The following is a 19,937-nucleotide window of genomic DNA, read 5'->3' on the forward strand; positions in this document are numbered from 1 at the left end:
TCCAGAGGCTAGCACATTGCTGTGCCTGTGAGAGGTGAGCAGTAAATGTCTACGGAATCAGTGGATCGCCACCCTACGCCGCCACCCCCATATCTGGTACTCAGGCGATCCTGGCCCTCTGGCACCAGTGCCAGGAGTGGGACTCACCACCAGGGATTCATTGAATTCGTGGTTCAGGTCGGCCTCCTCGGCAGCTTCCACCAGATTCTGAGGGATGGGAACACAGAGGTAGGGAGAATGGGTAAAAGGAGCCCAGTGGGTTTTCAGCAAGTGAAACAGTTGCCGGGTGACCCAGCAATCCCACTCCTGGGCATATGCCCAGAAGGATTGAAAACAGGGATGCAAACAAGAACTTAGGCACGAATATTCACAGCCACACTATGCACAACAGCCAAAAAGCACACGCATATGGCTAAGTGAAAGCAGCCCATCGGCAGAGGCCATGCACCTGTGATCCCAACAACATGGCATTCTGGAAAAGGCAAGACTAGGGAGATAGAGAAGATAAGCGGTTGCCAGTGGTTGGGGATTTTTAGGGCAGTGAAATTCTTTTGTCTGATACTGTAATAGTGGATGCACGTCATTGCACATGTTTGCAAACCCACAGAATGTACGAGAATGAACCCTAATGTGTGCTATGGACTTGGGGATAATGGAGATTCATTGATTATACCCAATCTACCATGGATGCAGGATGTTGATAGTGGGGAAGGCTGTGGCAACAGGGGATGTATGGAAACTGTACTTTCTTCTACATTTTGCTGTGAACCTAAAATGGCTCTAAAAAATAAAGTCTACTAAAATATGCATGCGTGCCAAAGCCAAAAGGTGGAAACAACTCAAATATCTGTCATTTGATGAACCAATAAACAAAATGTGGGCTATGCACACAATGGAATATTATGCAGCCCTAAAAAGGAATGAAGTGCTGATGCATGGAAAAACACAGATGAACCCTGTAGATATTATGCTAAGTGAAATAAGTCAGGTACAAATGGTCACGTATTGTATGATTCCATTTAGGTGAAATACCCACAACATGCAAATCCATAGAGAGAAAGCAGAATAGTGGTTGCAGAGCTAAGAGGAAGGGGATAGGGGAGTGATTGCTTACTTAGTACCCGAATTCTGTTTGGGGCGATGAAAAAGTTTTGGAACCAGATGATGGAGATGGTTGTACAACATTGTGGATGTACTTAATGCCACTAAATTATACACTTTAAAATGGTCAATTTCATGTCACCTGTATTTTACCACAATACAATTTTTTTTTTGAGATGGAGTCTCACTCTGTCACCCAGGCTGGAGTGTGGTGGTGCAATCTCGGCTCACTGCAACCCCCTCCTCCCAGGTTCAAGCGACTCTCCTGCCTCAGCATCCTGAGTAGCTGGGACTACAGGCACCCACCACCATGCCCAGCTAATTTTTGTATTTTTAGCAGAGACAGGGTTTCACCGTGTTGGCCAGGATGGTCTTGATCTCTTGACCTCGTGATCTGCCGGCCTTGGCCTCCCAAAGTGCCCTCCACGTGAGCCACCGTGCCTGGCACAATTTTTTTTTTTCTTTTTTTCTAAAGAGCAGGCCAGCATCGCAGAGTGTCAGGGGAAGTCAGGGTGGGGGAAGTGCTTTGGGAGTCAGAGGACCCAAGATCCTATTCTGGCTTTGTCAGGGCCAAGCCACTAAGCCTCTCTGGTCCTCTGCTTACACAACTATAAATTGGGTAGGATAATTCCTGCCTCCCCACTCTCAGCCTACAGATCCTAGGATAAGGAAATCCCACAGGGGAAAGCTCATTTCAGGGAGGCTTTGCAGGAAACTTCCCACGCGCACCTTCATGAAAGGTCTGAGGCCCCCATACACCACCCGCAGGAGAGGCAGGGACCGGTGCTCAGAGTAAGTCTGCAGAGCAGCACTTCTTTGGTCTCTGAGGCTGTGGAAGGGCACAGGGAGCCTGGAGCCCCAGCCTCTGGGGGTGTCTCAGGACTGCTCACTGCTCTAGTGACACAAGGACCGACGCCTGAAGTCAGGAGAGTCTCATACCCCACTGTCTGTGTTTACAGACACTGTCCAAGGAGGCTGTTTACACAACGCTCACTGATTGAAAGAGGCAGGTGTTACTGCGGGTGCCAGGCTGTGTGTGAGGCTAGTGCTTTCCTGCTGTGGTGTGTGATTCAGGGACCCGGGATAGGCTCTTGAGTCCCCAGGCATCTTCTCATTGGTTCCTGATGCTAAGATCCCTTGCCCCTACGCCTGCAGAAATGCTGCACATTATAACAAGTGGGAAAGAAGGCCCCAGCAACCCTGACCCCAGCCTCCTCCCAGAGTGGGGGTTGTGATGGGGGTGGGGGTACACTGACAGTACACTGGAGAGGCCGCAGCTCGCCTGCCCTATCTGCCCCTTCCCCTGCTGCTTGGCCCTGGCCTCAGCCTCCCAATCCAGCCAACCACTCCCGATCTCCTCTCTCCTTGTTCTCCTGGCTGGTCTTACGAGTCCTTTCAGGGAGAGCACTGGTCTTGGATGGTCCGATTCTTGGCTGGATGGAGTGGAGGACTGTGTCTCTCCAACCACACTGTATCTACTGGTTTATACCATCCAGGTCCCCATAGGCCTCAGTGCAGACACTTCACCCCAGAGAAGGGGAAAGCTTCTGTTTCTCCTGGGCCCCACCAGGCTTGGTGGATGTCCAGTAACAGAGTCACCTGGGCACAAGGCCCATCCCTGTAAGCACCTCTGCTGCCCGGGTGGCCCTCAGAGCACTTGGAAGCCATGAAGGTGGGTCCTGATGGCTGAATGAGGGTAAGGGAGGAAGGAGGACAGATGAGAAGGAGGAGAGGGGAGGGGGGAGCTTGGCTTTGCTGGCTCCAGCTAGCTCGAATCCCACCCTCCTTCTGCTCCTCTGTCCCTCCATTCCCAAAGCAATTCCTAGGTGCTCACCCCGTGCAGTGCTCTGTACTGGTCACTGGGTATGGCCTGGTGACTCAGAGTTCCTCACAATGCTGCAGGCTGACCCGGCAGTGCTGGGCATGGCCACCTTGGGGCAGAGCTCTGATCCCAGCCCCTCCCCTCTCCTCTTGCTTCCTGTCATTTCCTCTTTCACAGGGATTCTTGGAGTGAGGGTTCTTTTGGCTAACGAAGGTACAAGGTGGAATCTTGTAAGATAGGAGAGGGTCACGAGGGGGGAGGATGCAGGGCCATGACTTCGGGAGGGTCACTCTGCCACCTGCGTCATGGGGCTGGGGAGAAACGCCCTGCAGATCACAGGCCTGGAGTACCTGGACAGCCTCGACTTTCCTCCGCAGCATGTTCTCCATGTCCTCTGAGAACTTCCTTACCAGCTCCAAGCCATCCACCTCCTCGATCTTCAGACTGGACTCCACATCCTTGTACTTCTGTTCGGGGAAAGTGGGAGAGATGCGTGCACGTGGTTTTGTACCAGGATAGTTGCACCTGTGTATGCATGGCCTCCAACCTCTCCACAGATGCATTCCGGCACATGGAGCCTGGTTTACTCAACTAGGGTGAGGCCCAGCCCTCTCCTCCCTGGACAACATCCCCAGTGATAGAATAGCTGCCTCTCTTCAAATGTCCTCTCTGTTCCAGGTGCTCTAGACGCATTGCAGTTATAGCCTTAATAGGGGAGTAGACCGAGGCTCAAAGAAGTCAGTGAACTTGACCAAGGTCAACAGCCAGGTGAGCAGGTGACCCCTGATGGGGCCAGGTCTCTCAGGCATCCCCAGCCATGTCCTTTGTGCAGAGCCACGCTGCATCCCAGGGCTTGTGAAACCACCCCTGGCATCAGTTCACCTTTCCTCAATGCCCCAGAAGAGGCATCTTGTTATGAAAGTGCCCCCGTGCACATGGATGTGAACCTCAATTCCCACTGTCCCAGCAGAGCTCAGCAGCTCCAGGCACTGAGGATGGCTGCCTGACAACTGCCAGTGAGCCCAGGAAAGCCTGGAATGGGGTTTGGGTTTTCTCTCTGGGCCCAGGGGAGACCAGCTCTCACTGACTGTGTATTGTGAATGTCTATTCACCCAGCTCTGCAATGTATTGGCCGTGTGACCACAGGCAAGCCAGTCAATCACTTTCCTCATCTGTAAGATGTGACATTTACATAGCTTTAGTGAATGTTCTAGAATGCATAGATTTTACAGAATGTTTTTACCCCAAACGGCCACATCCGTACTGCTCTATGCTCCTCTCCCCGGGTTGTGGTGCTCTGAAGCATAGGAGCGTGCTGTGAGGGGCAGGCGGGGCCTCAGCTGTCATCGCTACAGTGGCCTGTGGGGGCCCGGGGAGCCACCCACCCTGGCTCCTCTTACTTCCACCAGGGACGGGCCTGGGGGCTGTGGGCAGGGCAGTTGAGCAGGGACATGTGGTCACATGCAGGCATAAGAGCCTGGGATTCAGCATCTTTGTGATATGGAAAAGGTGCCTCATGAATTGGTGGTGGGAATGAAATCATGACAATGAAGCTCTTAGTGAGTGGCAATAATAGAGAAGGGTGAGCTGCCATTGGAACTGCTCTGGGGAGTTACAAATATTAGAGAACAGTGAAGTTGTTTATAACCTGGTAAGAAGAACAGCCAGCCATAAATCTGCACAGAAAGCAATGCATATTAAGGGGGCGGATGCTGGACATGGCTGGGGGGCTGACAGCTGGAGGTATGGGAGCTCTCCCTGCGCAGAGGCCACAGCCCTTTCACCTTCTACGGCCCGAGCAGCAACCAGGGCCCTGCACGTGCCCTCCAAGTCTCCGCTAGCATCACAGGTGTTAGGCCTGCATCCCACTGCATCCACTCCCTCCGTCTCTCCTTTATTCTTCACCCCACCCCCACCCAGTACATCTGCAGGTCTAATTCCACCTTGGCCTCTGCTCCCTGAGGACCTGACACAATGCTCTGGACCACGCCCCCGAACCACCCCCACTGCCCTGCTTTGGGAGTTGAGAAAATCATTCACCTCCCTGGGCCTCAGTGTCCCCATCTGAAATAAACCGATTTGATGGGATGCCCAAGGCCCCTCACAGCACTGGCATTTGAGGGCTTCGATGGCTGACTGCCCTCTGCCACCTGGCGGGCTCTCTGGAAGGGGGTGACTGACCTTCTGCAGCAAGAGAGAGCCTGAGTATTTGGTCACAGTGTTATACAGGTCCCCGCCGAAGGTGTCAGCCCATAGCTTCACTCTGCCAGCAATGAAAGGACACGTGTATACACACACGTACACGCACAAATACAGAAACACACGGGTAGACATATGGGTTCACACACATAGAAAGCAAGTGTCTACACACAGACACCTGCTGATGCATGCACACTCCAACACACAGACACATAATGCATAAGAAATGCACACACATATACACACACATACATACCCCACACACACATGCATATGCGTACACGCACGTGACATATGCCCAGAAACACACAAAAGAGCACCTGTCCCTCCTCCTTGTCCCTAAAGCTACAGCCATGGCCTGGGCAGGAGACGCGGAGAACCCTCAGGACCCAGCGGCTGCACTGCTGTGTGCTGAATGTCCTCGGCAGGTTCTCCTGCTGAGGGTCGTGGGGCCGGGCTGACGAGCCCAGGACTGAGCCTGACCCCAAGCTTCCAGGGCCTCTGGTTGGAGAGTGGCGGACCGAGAGGAGAGAAGGAGGGGAGAGGCAGTGGACAGCCTCAGGCCAGGGCCGGAGGACCCTGAGGACAAAGGACAACCTGCCTGGCCACAGCTGTGGCCTCTCAATAAATCGTTCCCTCCAGTGCACTCCACTCAAAGCCACTGGGGGCTGCCGAACCCTCTGTTGAAACCTCAGAGAACGCCTGAGGCAAGGGCACAGCAGGAAAAGGCTCTGAGCTGCCACTGCTGAGCCTGAGGGCAGGGCAGGCCAGGAGGGCATAAGGAGGCCACACCTCACCCTCTGTGTAGGCAGCCTAGTGGGGAGCCCCGACCTCTCGCCCACGCCCCAGAAATGCACCACAATCCCACCATCTTGGCCAGGTTGGTGGGGTCCCGGGGGGCAGGTACACAGGGCTGGGTCTGAGCCTCTCCAGATGGAGCGGAAGTGGTTTGCCTGTGCGATCCTTTCAAGATCAGCAGTCATCACTCAACCAATGTTTATCAAGGTCCTACCATGTGGCAGCCTGGAGCCACCCCACAGTCCCCACCTTTGCAAGGACAGCTTTGTCATGCGGGTAGCATAGTACATGTTTGAAGGTGCCCATGAAGGTTGGGGGGTGTAGTGGTATAAGGGAAGGCTTCCCTGGGGAGGGAGATCTGAGCTCCGGGTTAGAAGTTTGGTAGAGGTTAGCCTGCAAAGGGGTCTGGAAGAGGATTCTAGGTCGGGAGTACAGAAGAGCTTGGAGGAGTAAAACATGACTTCCGGGTTTCCAGTGTGGGTTGCTGACCTGATGGTGTTGTTATTGAATACAATTAAGACTGTCAGGAAGGTCGGGGGAACGAGCTGAGGAGGGTGAAAGGTGATGTGTGTACCTTGGGCTCTGCTGAATGTGAGGTTCCCGTTGCTGAGGAGGGTGAAAGGTGATGTGTGTACCTTGGGCTCTGTTGAATGTGAGGTCCCCATTGTAGAGCTACCAAGTACCATTGGGCAGGTTGTGCACTGCACAACTCTAGAAGGCACCAATTGTGTTTTACCTTGAAAGACACAAATCTGAATTTAAAACCTCACATGATGTTTAGGAAAAGCTGCGCATAAGCACTGGGTATGTGTCTAATAGGTAGAGACAGGGCTGGGAGTCATTAATGCAAAGGTAGGGATTGAAATTCTGAGGGTAGGAGGGCTCTCTCAAGGAGAGTGTGCAGCATGAGATCTCTGAGCGTCGACAGCTGCTGGGGAGCACCCCCCACCTCAGGGGCAGGCAGAGGAGGAGGAGTACTTGAGGACAGCAGAGATAAGCCGTGCCCATGCAGGCCCAGCGGAGCGCAGTGCCATGGAAGTCAAGGCACTGGGATAAAAGGAGAGGGGGGCTTGTGTGTCCCAAGCAACAGGGTCTGGGGCTTGGGACCCTGTGGAAACAGACTTGGGAGGAGGTGGAAGCCCGGCTGGAGGGAAAGACTGAGAAGAGAGGTTCGGCGGGAGTGAGGACAGGGGGGGCCAAGTCCTGGGCAGGCAGATGAGGCTGTGTGCAGGCTGTTGTCTCCGGCAGCACCCAGGGCTTCTGCATAGATGGCCGCTGGGGCCCCCCTCCCTGAAGGCCTGGATTCCAGCCACCCTGACTTGGCCCTCAGCCCACTCCTGGAGTTGGCCCTCTCCTATCAGCTGGTGTGTGTTCTGGGGATGAAAATTGTTCTGAACATCTCCTGCAGCAACAGATAGCGTTACGGGCTGGCGGTGGGTGTAATGGTGAAAGTGCAGTCCAGGCTGACAGGAGTTCAAATCCTAGCACCTTCACTTCCTGGCCTTGTGAACTTGGGGAAGTCACCTGACCTCTCAGGGCCTCTGTTTCCTCAGCTGCAAAATAGGGATAAAAATAAGCCCCCACTGAATGGCTCTGCAAACTAACGGTGTCATTTGTGAAGCGCCCAGCTCCGTGCCAGGCAGGGAACAAGGAGAGCTATGCGGCTCGATGGGAAACGCTGCTGCCTAATCCACTGGTCAGCAAAGGCTAAGCACAGGCACAGTGTGTCATTTAGGCTCCCTGTCCCCACTCCTGCTAAGACATGCAGTTGGCAGGTGGCTCTGTTGGTGGCCTGGCTATGGTGCTGGGCTCAAGCGGCTGGAGTAAACAGGATGGGGTCTGTAGCACCTACAGTCTAGAAGGCTCTGCTCCCCACATGTATTGGAAATTTCCTTCCTAGGACCACCTGAGCTAGGGCCTAAAACAAAGACACCCCAGAGAAGTTGCACAGTAATTTACATGTACACCAAGGTGCACACGACTGATACCGGGTTCTTTCCTGGAGCCGGTCTTAATGGCCGGCTAGAGAATCAAGGTTGGAAGGAGGCAGAAAGGTGTAGAAAGGGAAGACTGCGGCCACCAAAATCCATTTTTTTCCCCAGTTCCTGGACAAGCCACCTCCTGTGTGCATGAGACGTTCTGTGGGTTCAGAACTGCTTCCCCTTTTTGGAATGTCAAAATACGCATTTCCTGCCAAATGCTCCGGGGAGCTGCGATGCTGAGATAACCCGGCTCCTCCAGGCTGCCTCATCTCAGCGATTATCCTGAAGGAGCACCCGCCCTTCAGGTGTCCCAGAAGCTGCTTGTCAGGCCAGGAAGACAGCAGCCCTGATGATCAGTTCTTCCTAAAGCCATCCAGCTCCTGGGGAGGGGCAGGTGGGACTCCAGAACTCACAGAGCTTTTGGGAGGAGAAAGAGGAGCCCGGAGAAGCAAAGGGCTTTACAGCAAGACAGTGGTCAGTCGCAGCCACTGGGGAAAAGCCCAGAGGGAGGGCAGGGGCGGGAGGAGTGGGCAGAGGATGGAGGCCCAGCCCGGGAAGAAAGCGGGAAAGGGTGACCGGGTTTTTGGGGTGGGGTTGAACGTGATGCTTACGTTTCCAGAGGAATCTTGGCCTGTCCCCACGCAGGGGACAGGGAGGTGCCTAGGAGCAGCAGCCACAGGAGCGCCGAGCTCTTCTGCACAAAGGCCCAGGCCACAGGCATTGGCTGGCGGGGAATCCAGCGGCCGGTGGAGCTGGGGTTTGCGAGGGAGCTGGGGTTTGCATGGGGGTTGGGGGTTGCAGGCATGGTGGGCCTGGGGTTGGGGAGGGGAAGGAGGGCAGAGCAGCCACAGACCATGAGCTCTGTCTGCCTTCCTCCCAGACCCCAGGGACACCCCAGGCCTTTGTCTTCCGGGCCCTGGCAAGCCTGGGGTCTCCAGCCTCTCAGTCCTGGGTGGGGAGGGCTTCTCTCTGCCCCACAGCTGCAGCTCACAGAAGAGTCGCCCCACCTAGCAAGCAGGCCTCGGAGACAGGGACTGGGGGAGAGGCTGTGGCAACGTGAAACCCTTTAATCCGCTGGCCTCTCCTCTAATCCTCTCCTGACAGCAGGGAGGGGTTGGCAGGGGGTGGGGAGCTGCCTCCCAAGATGACCACAACTGCAGCTGGTTCCCTCAGGGCTGTAGTGCACCCCTCTGCTTTAAAGAGGCAGCCCCGTTCCTGTGGAACCACCTTCTGGACCCAGGAAGGGCTTGCTGTGACTATGGCCAGAGGACAGCAGCTGAGTTTGCACAGTAGTGATTGACCCACAAATCTCTTGTTGACCCTGAGGTGGGGGTGTGTCCTCATCCCTGCTTGGCAGAGGCTCTTGAGGCCCGGGGAGTCCCAGGGGCAGAGCTGGGACTCTGGCTGGTGTTTCCAGGCCTGGTGCCTTTGGGACAGGTCATAGGTGAAGTCAGTGGACCCACGCCTCCACGTCTCAGCTGCTCGTGGGCGGGGCTGGGGACGCATTTGCTGTGCAACTGATGAAGCTTCGGGACCCCTGAATCCACAGACTCCCCCCTTTCCCGGAGACGCCCTAGCAATGTGTTCCTGTGGCCAAATGTTTTTGTAAAATATGCAAAAGTTGAGATAGTTTAACCATAACCGGTTGAGACTGTCTGTCTCTTTCCATCCCAACTTCTCTTCTGTCTGATGGACTCTTAGTTGGATGATGTTTGGGTGGCTGAGGGCACGTGGGGGATCCAGTCAAGAGGAAAGTGAGCTGGGGAAACACTTAATCTGGGCTTAGTGGGATATGCTGACATGGCTCACAGTGACTTCTTTGTACAGAGAAGTTACCTCCAGCTGAGTGTAGGCAGGGCTTCCAGGGACACTCATCCTGCAGGACATCCCACCAGCAGATACAGCAAGAGAGGCTGGGCCATGATGCGAGCGCACGCTGCCACACCCACCCTGGCCATGTGTGGTGGGGAGGGCAAAGTAACAGTCAGGAACTCATCTGCAGAAAATCTGCAAAAAGCCACACAGGTAACATCGTTGGTGGAGGATTTGGTTCTCACCAAGGCCTGGCCAGGACAGAAGTTCTCTCCTGTTAGGAAAATAGTGGATATTGAAAGAATATAATTACACCGTACATTGCTTTGTGTTCTGATGAGAGTTACACAAATTAGAATTGATCAAAATTCTTGTGTTGTGAGCCCAAACCAGTAGTAGTACCACATGGGTTCTCCGGGGGTGAAGTCATAGATTTTATGCAGTCCCCGTATCGGATTATTTTCTTAGTGTAACTGGTGCACTGTGTCTTCACAAAATCTGGTGGTTCCAGCAAAATGGTAAGCAAAATTGCCACCAACGCAGAGAAATGCTTGCAGAAGCAAGTGTTCTGATGACAAAACTCCTACACAGATTCATCAATAAGTCAGTGCTGTAGTATCAGAGTAATCTGGTGGCACAGTTTTGTGGCTGAATACAATGTATTTTCTAAAGGCATCTAAATGATTCCTATGAATGCCTTAATTTCACATAAATTTTGTACATGTTTTGAGGATTACAAATCAAACACATTTAGAACAAATACTACAGAGGCGCATTGGGCAGTCAATACATAAAAAGAATGTAACTTCTCTAGGTTTTGTGAATTTGGTGGAATTCACCAGCTTCTTAAAATTTGTAATTTGGAATGATTTTTAAAACTAAATAAATATTCACCTTTTTTCAACTTTTTTATTGTGGCCCAATATAACATAAAATGTGCCATCTTAATCATCTTTTTAAGTGTACGGTTTAGTGTAAATACGTTTATCATGTTGCTCCACCTTCGCCACCATCTAGCTCTATAATTCTTTCATCTTGTAAAACTGAAACTCTGAACCCATTAAACACTAGCTCCCGTTCCCTCCTCCCCCAGCCGCTGGCGGCCACCACTCTCCTTTCTGTGTCTCTGATGTTGACGGTTCTAGGGACCTCACAGAAGGGAAGTCATCACATAGTTGTCCTTCCATGACTGGCTCATTTCACTTAGCACAATGTCGGTAAGGTTCACCCACGGTGCCGCGTGTGTCAGAATTTCCTTACTTTTTGAGGGTGACTAATGATGGGTTAATATCTCATTGTGTGGATAGACCTCATTTTGTGCATCCATTCCTCTATCGATGGACCCTGGGGTGGTGTCCTCCTTTTGGCTACTGTGAAATATGCTGCTGTCAACACGGGTGTGCAAATATCTCTTGAGATCCTGCTTTCGATAATAAATATTCACTTTTATTTTTATGTTTGTACCTGGGATTTGCATTATTTTTCTTTTATGGGTAACCACTCCCACATTATACAAGCTCCCACTGCCCCCACGGGGTTCCAGCACCCGGTCCGGAAAGCCTTCGCCTCCCTCTACTGTGTCAAGTGTGACAGCGGCTTGGAAAGCTCCGTCCTTCACAGACACACTGGCGGCCTGTGTCCTGTGCGCCCCTTAGACATACTTAGGAAGCCTCAAAACCAGGCCTTCTCAGCCCAAGGCCACCGCCGGCCTCCAGGCGGCTGCCTCTGCCCACTTCCCCTTCAGGCTCCAGCGACGGCTTCCTTCCCTGACTGGTGGAGGAGGCGGTGACAGCTGGGCGGCATCCTGCGTCCCCTACACCCACATCTTTCCAGGGAGTCCTTTGGAAGCCAGCTTTCCCACCTGTTTCCTGCGGGCGCCTGTCTGGTACCGGGCCTCCCCACCCGGCCTCTCATCATCTATTCTTAATGCAGCAACCGAAGGCTCTTTTCAAACGTAAGTCAGACCCTGTGGCTCCCTCCCTCTGCTCCGAAGCCCCCAGGGCTGCCCATCTCCCTTAGAGGAAAAGCCACAGTTTTGACCACAGCCACGAGGCCCTACCTGGCTGGAGCTGGCTTGATTTTAAAAATCATTCCAAATTACACATTTTAGGAAGTTGATGAATGCCACCAAATTCACAGCCACGAGGCCCTACCTGGCTGGAGCTGGCTTCTCCTGACCGCGTCTCTCTGGGCGCGGGCTCCCGCTGCTCCTCGGGTGCCTCAGGCGCGCCCCCCATCGGTGCGGCTGACCCCTGAGCTTGCAGTCCGCGCTGCGGCCGTGTCTGCCTGCTTCCCCCTGCGTGGCCGGCTGCCTCATTTCCATCAGTGTCTGGCGTCGGGTTTCCTGCAGGAAGAGCTGGTACCCCTGGATCGGGCAGCTTGAGACGAGTTTAACAGAGAGGCTATTTACAGAGGTGTGGACGGAGTCCTGCAGGGACACTGCAGTGGCCAGGGCTGGAAACCACGGGAGCCAGCCCCTAAGCCTCGGGGAGGGGGACGGGGACGGGGACGGGAAAGCCACTGTACCCTGGAGAGAACAGGCTGTATGGGGGGGACTGTGGCCGCCAGGGAAGGGATACGGCCAGCCACAGCAGTCCCATGGGAGGGCTGGGGCCGTGGACACCCACTCACCCTCTGCCTCCCCCGCTCTCCTGCGGGTGCCCCCACCTGGGGAACCTTAGAAAGTTATCCACGTGCCCCCGCTCCCCCCCCAGGACAGCCCCCCAGGGCAGGGAGAGCACTCGGAGGGGCCAGCAGGAGACGTCCAGCTCAAGGTCTTCAACGCCACCTTTTATGATGAAAGTGTCCTTGAATGAGAGAGTGGTGGGCAGTGACGCACAGCTTTGTGAATAGCCTGTCAAGCACTGAGCTGCAAACTTTAACATGGAGAATTTTACGGCATGTGAGTTACTTCTCCATTAAAAAAAAAATTTTTTTTTTTTTTTTGAAAATCACCTTTTTAATGAGCGAAGACTTTCCTGGCTACAAGATCCACCATCTTGGCCCGACCCCTGACGTTCCCTGTCCTTCTTCGCAGCATCTTTCTTCTCCTCAGTGGCTATCATGGGACGTGCCATATACAGGCCTCCACCCCTAGGCACGCAGCCTCCATAAGGGGCAGGGCCTGTGGGCTGTTTGTCCCTGCTGTATGCCCAGTCCCTCAGCACAAGGAAATAAAAATATGATTGGAATGAAGGAGGGATTGAAAGGGGGCTGATTCTGGGTGGAGGTGAGGGCGCTTGGGCCAAGTCCTGCTTGTCTCCGCCTCCGCTCTCTGGGGCCTTTGAACAGGAGCCCCAGGGCCCCAGGGTCAGTTTGGAAACCCCCATGTAGCCAGGCAAAGGCTTTCATTTCCCATTCATTTTACGAATGTGTCCCAGGCGGCTCATTTAATCTTCAAGTGACACAGGACATCACGAAGGCCTTCTGTGGTATTCGTACGCCACTATTCATTGCAGTGTGATTCACGACAGCAGAAGGTAGGAGGAACCCGGGTGTCCACCACGGATGGACATGGATCATGGATAAATCCAAGTGTCATCAAACAAACAAAACGTGGTATTGCACATGATGAACTGTTAAGAGGAAGGAAATCCTGACACACGCTACAACATGGATGAACCTTGAAGACATTATGAGTGAAATAAGCCAGTCACAGAAAGACGAATACTGTATGATTCCATTTATACGTGGTTCTCAGATTCACAGAGACAGAAAGCAGAATGGTGGGTGCCCAGGGCTGGAGGAGGGAGCAGTGGGGAGTTAGTGTTTAGTGGGTGCAGAGCTTTGGTTCTGCAAGGTGAAAAGGGTTCTGGAGATGGAGGGTGGTGGTGGTTTCACAAGCGCATGAATGTATTTAGCACCACTGAGCTAAAACATGCTTACGATGGTACATTTGGAGTTACGTGTATTTTAGCACAATGTTTTAAAAGAAGAGAGAAAAAAGAGGTGTGTGTGGGGTGCTGTAGAGCTTCGCGGGGCAAAACCAGGAGTCCAGAACCCTCCCGACTTCCTCACCTCCCAGAGACTGCTTCCCATTCTCCACACATCCATCGCTCCAAAATGCCAGTCTGGCTGGATTGCAGAGCTTTGAAAGGGAGAGTGCATTTCAGACTCCTAATGCCTTTCATCATGGCCCAGGCAATTTTTTTTTCTTTTTTTTGAGACAGAGTCTCGCTCTGTCGCCCAGGCTGGAGTGCAGTGGCGGGATCTCGGCTCACTGCAAGCTCTGCCTCCCGGGTTCATGCCATTCTCCTGCCTCAGCCTCCCGAGTAGCTGGGACTACAGGCGCCCGCCACCACGCCTGGCTAATTTTTTTTTTTTTGTATTTTTAGTAGAGACCGGGTTTCACCATGTTAGCCAGGATGGTCTCGATCTCCTGACCTCGTGATCCGCCCACCTCGGCCTCCCAAAGTGTTGGGATTACAGGTGTCAGCCACCACACCCGGCCAGCCCATCCAATTTTTACTCAACAAGGGAGGAGGAAGTGAGAAATAAGGTCATTAAACAAAATGGTCTTGCTTGAACATGTGCCTCCTGCAACTACCCACACACACATGGGCACACACATGCACACGCACGTCTCCCCACCATCACTAAGAAATGTAGCTTGAATCCAGATGGTAAACAAGCTCATCAGCCTAGCATCAACCTAGATTTGCTGGTGCAGTCTCCTGCCTGCGGGACGTCAGGCCTCCAACTTGTACCTTCTGCCTGGAAAGTCTGAAGCACATCAAAGCCCGGGAGCAGAGGGCAGCGGGCTAATTAGACGCTGGCCAGGCAGGCAGCCGCTGCGAGGCTGTGCGAAGAGGCAGTCTGCCAAAGAGCGGATCCCTGGGGACCTGCCATGTCTATAAATACCCTGAAGGTAACTTGTTAGAGGGTGTGTGTGTGTGTGTGTGTGTGTGTGTGAGAGAGAGAGAGAGAGAGAGAGAGAGAGAGTATGGGGAGGCAAAGACTGAAGCAGAAGAAACTCAGAGGGCCCAGCGGGGATTTAGGAGCTGGGGGAGGACTTCGTGGTGAAAGGACCTGGTGAGTTTCCACAGCTTCACAGCCCGGGAGGAGTGCAGGGAGGCCTCAAGAGGAAATTGAAGCATCAAAGAACAGGTTTTGAGAGGAAAGACCAGAGGAAGTGCTGAGAGGCACCAGCAATTTCCTCATTTAACCAACAAGTGAGGGCTAGCTGTGAGCCCAGAGGATGTGTTCCAGGTTCTGACCGGTGATGGGTTGGCCCCAGGACCCCATGCGTAGGGAAATGGGAAATGGAGGCAGAGTGGCAGTATGACATTGTCCATGCCAGTGGCTCACCAGCATCCTGACAGCAACTTCACCATGGGGACAAGGGCGAGGCATATGAGGACTCTGGTCTGAATCCCAGGTCTATGTTGACCAGGTGTGCTGAGGTGCAGTGCAGGGGAGGACAGAGGGAGCACCCACCTGGGGAAGAAGGCCTGGAAACCTCCTGGGAGGACGGAGGGAGCACTCACCTGGGGAAAGAGGCCTGGAAACCTCCTGAGAGGACAGAGGGAGCACCCACCTGGGGAAGGAGGCCTGGAAACCTCCTGGGAGGATGGAGGGAGCACCCACCTGGGGAAGGAGACCTGGAAACCACCCAGGAGGATGGAGGGAGCACCCACCTGGGGAAGGAGGCCTGGAAACCTCCTGGGAGGACAGAGGGAGCACTCACCTGGGGAAGGAGGCCTGGAAACCTCCTGGGAGGATGGAGGGAGCACTCACCTGGGGAAAGAGGCCTGGAAACCTCCTGGGAGGACAGAGGGAGCACTCACCTGGGGAAGGAGACCTGGAAACCTCCTGGGAGGATGGAGGGAGCACCCACCTGGGGAAGGAGACCTGGAAACCATCCAGGAGGATGGAGGGAGCACCCACCTGGGGAAGGAGGCCTGGAAACCTCCCGGGAGGGTGGAGAGTGCACCTACCTGGGGAAGGGGACCTGGCATCAGGTCTCAGCTCTGCAACTCAAAATGTGACTTCAGGCAAAGCACTTCCCGCTCTGGGCCTCAGTTTCCCCATTTGTATGTGGGAGGGGCCTGGGGTGCTGGAGTTCTCCACAGGTGGCTCTGACTTCCCTGCGCTGCTGCAGATGGCCCTATGTCTGAAAAGAGTTTGCATGTGCTCAGCACTGGTTGGTCCAGATCTTCTCATGAGGGGCTGTCCACATAACCTTGGCCAGAGAGAGGGTGCCGGCAGTCCTGAGAGCCAGGGCCACTGTGCTTTATGTAATATAAAGACAAAACGTGTCTGTAATTAGCCTGTTAAATGGGGTGAGCATCTGCCTTGCAGTCTCATTGATATTAGTAATGTGCCTAACCAACACTTTACAGACAATGCGCAAGCTCAGGCTCTGGCATCTGGGGGTCTGGGCTTGAACCCCAGCACTGTCCCTTCCTAACCCTTTTATCCACAGCATCTCGTTTTTCTTATCTGTAAAATGGGGATGATACTACCTGTGTCAGGCAGAAATTTACTCAGCTGCAAGTAACAGAAAACCCAGATGACAAATAGGGATTTGTGAAAACACGAAGTTTGGAGTGGGCAGTTCCAGCAGCAGCCAGTCTCGGCTCAGCTGCTCCGTGATGTCTGCGGAGACCCAGGCCCTCCTTCCTTCTGCCCTCCCTCCTCTGCCTGCTGGCTTTCATCCTCATGTGGTTCACCTCACAGTCACAAGTTGGCTGCTGCCATTCAACATCACGTCCAAGTTCACAGTAGGGGACAGGAGAAGGGCAACGCCTCTGACTAATTGGCCAAAAGTTGGCAACGTGGTCACCCTCAGCGGCAAGGGAGGCTAGAAAGAAGGGAACAGGATTACCGTAACTTGTCTAACAAATCATGATCTGTTGCCTGGGGCTGGGTGTTGTTATCAAGGAAGAACAGAAGGGTATGATGTGGGCAACTAGGTCTGCCTCACTCCTGTGAGTATTGAACAAAATGAGGCAGGTAAAGCTCTCAGCACAGGGCCTGGCACTCAAAAACACTCACCATTATCATGTACATGTGAGTTTTCTCCCTGTTTAAGGACCGATGGGCAAACCTTTAGTCCCAAGACACTTTCAGGGGAGCTAGCAAAGGGTGCACCCCCTCTTCTTCAGAGCAGAAAACAAAGGTGTGCAAAAAGGGGCAGAGATTGGGCAGGGACTCAGCTGTGGGGCCCAGGGGCCCATTTGCTCTTGGAGCCTTTCACAGCCTTTCTGGTTGTGTGCAGGGGAACAAGCCTCACCCACATGTGAGTCAGAAGACCTGGTTTTTAGTGTGCACCCTGAAACTGATCTCCTGTGCAACCTTGGCCTTTTCGCTCTTAATTTTGTCATCTACATACAAGAGAGTTGGGTGAGAGGATCATCGGAGACAGTGCACGTGAGCTCATGATGTTCTACGCAAATGTGAGACGTTTGAGCTCATGAGGAAGAAGCAAGGCAAGCTTAGGGAACATAGTGAGCTTAGTGACTGCGGGCGGCGGGCAGTGAGCACACACATGAACGTACACACACACGCATGCACACATGTAATGCACCACACAGTACCAAGCACGTGTGCAGCGCTTGCAGATGAATGCACATCCCACACACATTAAGACACAGGTTAGCTGTCTGCCAAGATGGACCCTGGTGACACATGGTATAAAAGCCTTGTCAAAGGAGAGGGGGAGATGGAGGATGCAGCTGGGCTGAGGTCAGCTGGCCCCCAGCAAGATGGTCTTGGTTATTCCCATCACGTCAGGCCAGAAGGCAGAGTTTCCAGGGCGCTCACTGGGGCATGCGGACAGGTGTTGACCATGTTGCTCCTCTTTGGAAGCCACCTCACTGCCCTTTGCAGTGACTCCGTCCAGTAGGGTCATGTTGCTAGAAAGTCTGGTCTCCAGGTCATCTCCATCTGCAGCTTTTCCATCCCTTTCAGGGCAGGCAAGAGGCTGTGACTACACAGTCAGCTGAGGCTGAGGAGGACAAGGGGAAGCAGAGGGGCCCAGAAGCCATGCCGGCCAGAGCCCTGGCTGCCCAGCAGTCAGGAGGGAGGGGGATGGAATCCTGGGAGAGTTGCTTTGAATCAGAAGTCCTCACAGCCTCCCTTTCAGCTCCCTACTTCACTTAGATTTGCACCTCTGCAGCCATGCCAGGTCAGAGCCCGGAGGAGGTGGGCAGCCAGCACGTGTAGCGTTACACCAGGAGGGTGGGCATGAGCACCTGGCCGGGCAGCCACCACTGCAGTGGAAATCAGTCCCTAAGCCCTGCCATTAGAAATACTGGGGCCCACGCCAGCTAATCCGAGGTGTTGGAAACGTGCTGAGATGTAACCATGTGCGGCTCAGAGCACCGGGCCAAGCCCAGAGGCCACAGCAGCCTGGAGGAGGCAACTCACAGCAGTGAGAGTGAGGAGCAGGGCTAGCCTGGCAGGAAGCCGAATGCTTCCTCGGAGAACCAGGCCAGCTTCCAGGAAGGATGCCTGGTCCAGGCTGGCAGCTTGCTGGGAATTTGCTCTTCTGAGCTCCCCAAGGACAGCATTCCAGAAACGCCAGAGAGGGCTGGTCAAGGGTCTACTGAGGGTCACACCAGGGTCGGCATTATCCAGGGCCAACAAATGAAGACCAGCCAGGAGCCAGGGCTGCTGTCCGGGTTCTCCTTCAAGCAATCCGTGAAGAAAACATTGCCTTACAGACTGCCATGATGGGATTAAAATGAATCCCATTGGCCTTAGGAAGAGTCCATCTACTTCCTCCCGATGGGGGAAACATACAGAGATGGTGCAAGTGTCTCCTGTTAGAGAAATGGAATTACGGGTGTGACCGTTTCGTGACTATGGCTGGCCTTCACTGGTGAACTCTTGCTCCCTTGGCCCACCGCCCTCAGGGGCCAGCCCCATGGCTCGCCTTAGTCGGGCTCATGTCCCCTTGCTGAAATCCTTGGGCACGGCTCGGAGGATAGAGGAGGACTCTGGACCCCGGTTCCCTCTCTGGAAACAGTCCCGGAGGAAGTGGCAGAGGCGAGTGGGAGCCATCAAATGCTCATGCTCAAAGGGGCTTCTGGAATTACCGGAGCTCAGCCCTCAACTTTCCAGAAACATAACTGAGACCAGGAGAGAAGGGCCCTCCTCGGCGTCATGCCCCATTCACGAAAGAGCCAGGACCACCGAGCCCAGGCTGCCTGCACTCACCGCACTGCCTGCGCGAGGCTTCGTGGGATGGGCCTCTCTCCATGTCAGGCACAGCAGGGGCGATACAGAGGCGAGGGGATGGGATCCTTGCGCTCAGAGATACACCAGGGATACAATCAACGTGAAGACCGTAATAGTCAAGGATTAATGTGAGAAGGGCTCTTGGATCATTACGGAACACACTGGCAGACACTTCTGAAGAGGTTAACACAACGGGGGTAGCATTTGAGTTTGAAAGAAGAATTAATCCTGATTAAGCTTCCAACACAGTGGCAACAAGGAGTGTTGTAGCGGCTAAGGGCTTGTTTAGGCCCTGCCATTTATTAACGACGTGATCTTGGGCACTTCCAACTCAATTTCCTCCTCAATAGAATGCAGGGCAATGATACCTGCCCTGCAGGCGTCGGGGGAGGCGACATGGTGTGTGTAACATTCCTCCACATTGCTCAGCAAATGGCGAGATCTCTATAAGCCCTGTGGTCATCATGGCTCCCCTTGTCATTATCAGCCTCCTCATGCCCGTGGCCACCATGCATGGGTGGGGGCCGGGTCCCACCGGGAAGTCTGTCTGTAGCAGTCTCCCTAGGGGTGGGCACAGTGACACCTGTGTAGCCCTTCCTCTGCCTGAGTCACACCTGTTCTGAAGCTACAAAATTAGGTGTGTAGATGAGGAAGCAGAGAGGCAGCTACTGGTTCTGATGAATCCTCAAAGCATTTTGGGGAAACACAGCTACAACTAAATTCAGCTGGAGGTTTGTCCTCTCAGTCTGAGCCATGTGCTCATTTCAGAGTGTGGGGAAGGAGGGGTAAGGCGGGGAAGGAGGAGGAGGAGGAGGAGGAGGAAAAGGTTGAGGAAGAAAAAGAGGATAGGAGAAGGAGGAGGAAGAGGGGGAGGAGGAGGAAGGGGAAGGAGGAGGAAGAAGAGGAGGAGAAGGAAGGGGGGAGGAGGAGGAGGGGGAGAAGGAGGAGGTGGAGGAGGAGGAGACAACCAGATGGGCATGGGGATGGTTCTGTCTGCTCGGGCTCACTTGTCCACTGGCCTGGGTCCCTCAGGCCTCCAT

At 53.9% G+C, this 19,937-nt stretch overlaps 1 protein-coding gene across 1 annotated transcript in view; it reads right to left on the bottom strand.

The window, feature by feature from the left end:
* CACNA2D4 (calcium voltage-gated channel auxiliary subunit alpha2delta 4) overlaps positions 1-12,452 on the bottom strand; it is a 129,771-nt gene extending 117,319 nt beyond the window's left edge. The window contains exons 1-6 of the mRNA XM_063786224.1: positions 12,346-12,452; positions 11,868-12,092; positions 8,514-9,909; positions 5,105-5,186; positions 3,274-3,390; positions 148-207 (exon numbers count right to left, since the gene is read on the bottom strand). Of these exons, the coding sequence (XP_063642294.1) occupies positions 148-207; positions 3,274-3,390; positions 5,105-5,186; positions 8,514-8,758 (504 nt within the window). The 5' untranslated portion in view covers positions 8,759-9,909; positions 11,868-12,092; positions 12,346-12,452. The remainder of the gene's footprint in view (positions 1-147; positions 208-3,273; positions 3,391-5,104; positions 5,187-8,513; positions 9,910-11,867; positions 12,093-12,345) is intronic.
* Between the last annotated feature and the right edge of the window lie 7,485 nt (positions 12,453-19,937).

The sequence above is a fragment of the Pan troglodytes genome, chromosome 10 (assembly GCF_028858775.2).
Source record: "Pan troglodytes isolate AG18354 chromosome 10, NHGRI_mPanTro3-v2.0_pri, whole genome shotgun sequence".
In the NCBI taxonomy this organism is placed as follows: Eukaryota; Metazoa; Chordata; class Mammalia; order Primates; family Hominidae; genus Pan; species Pan troglodytes.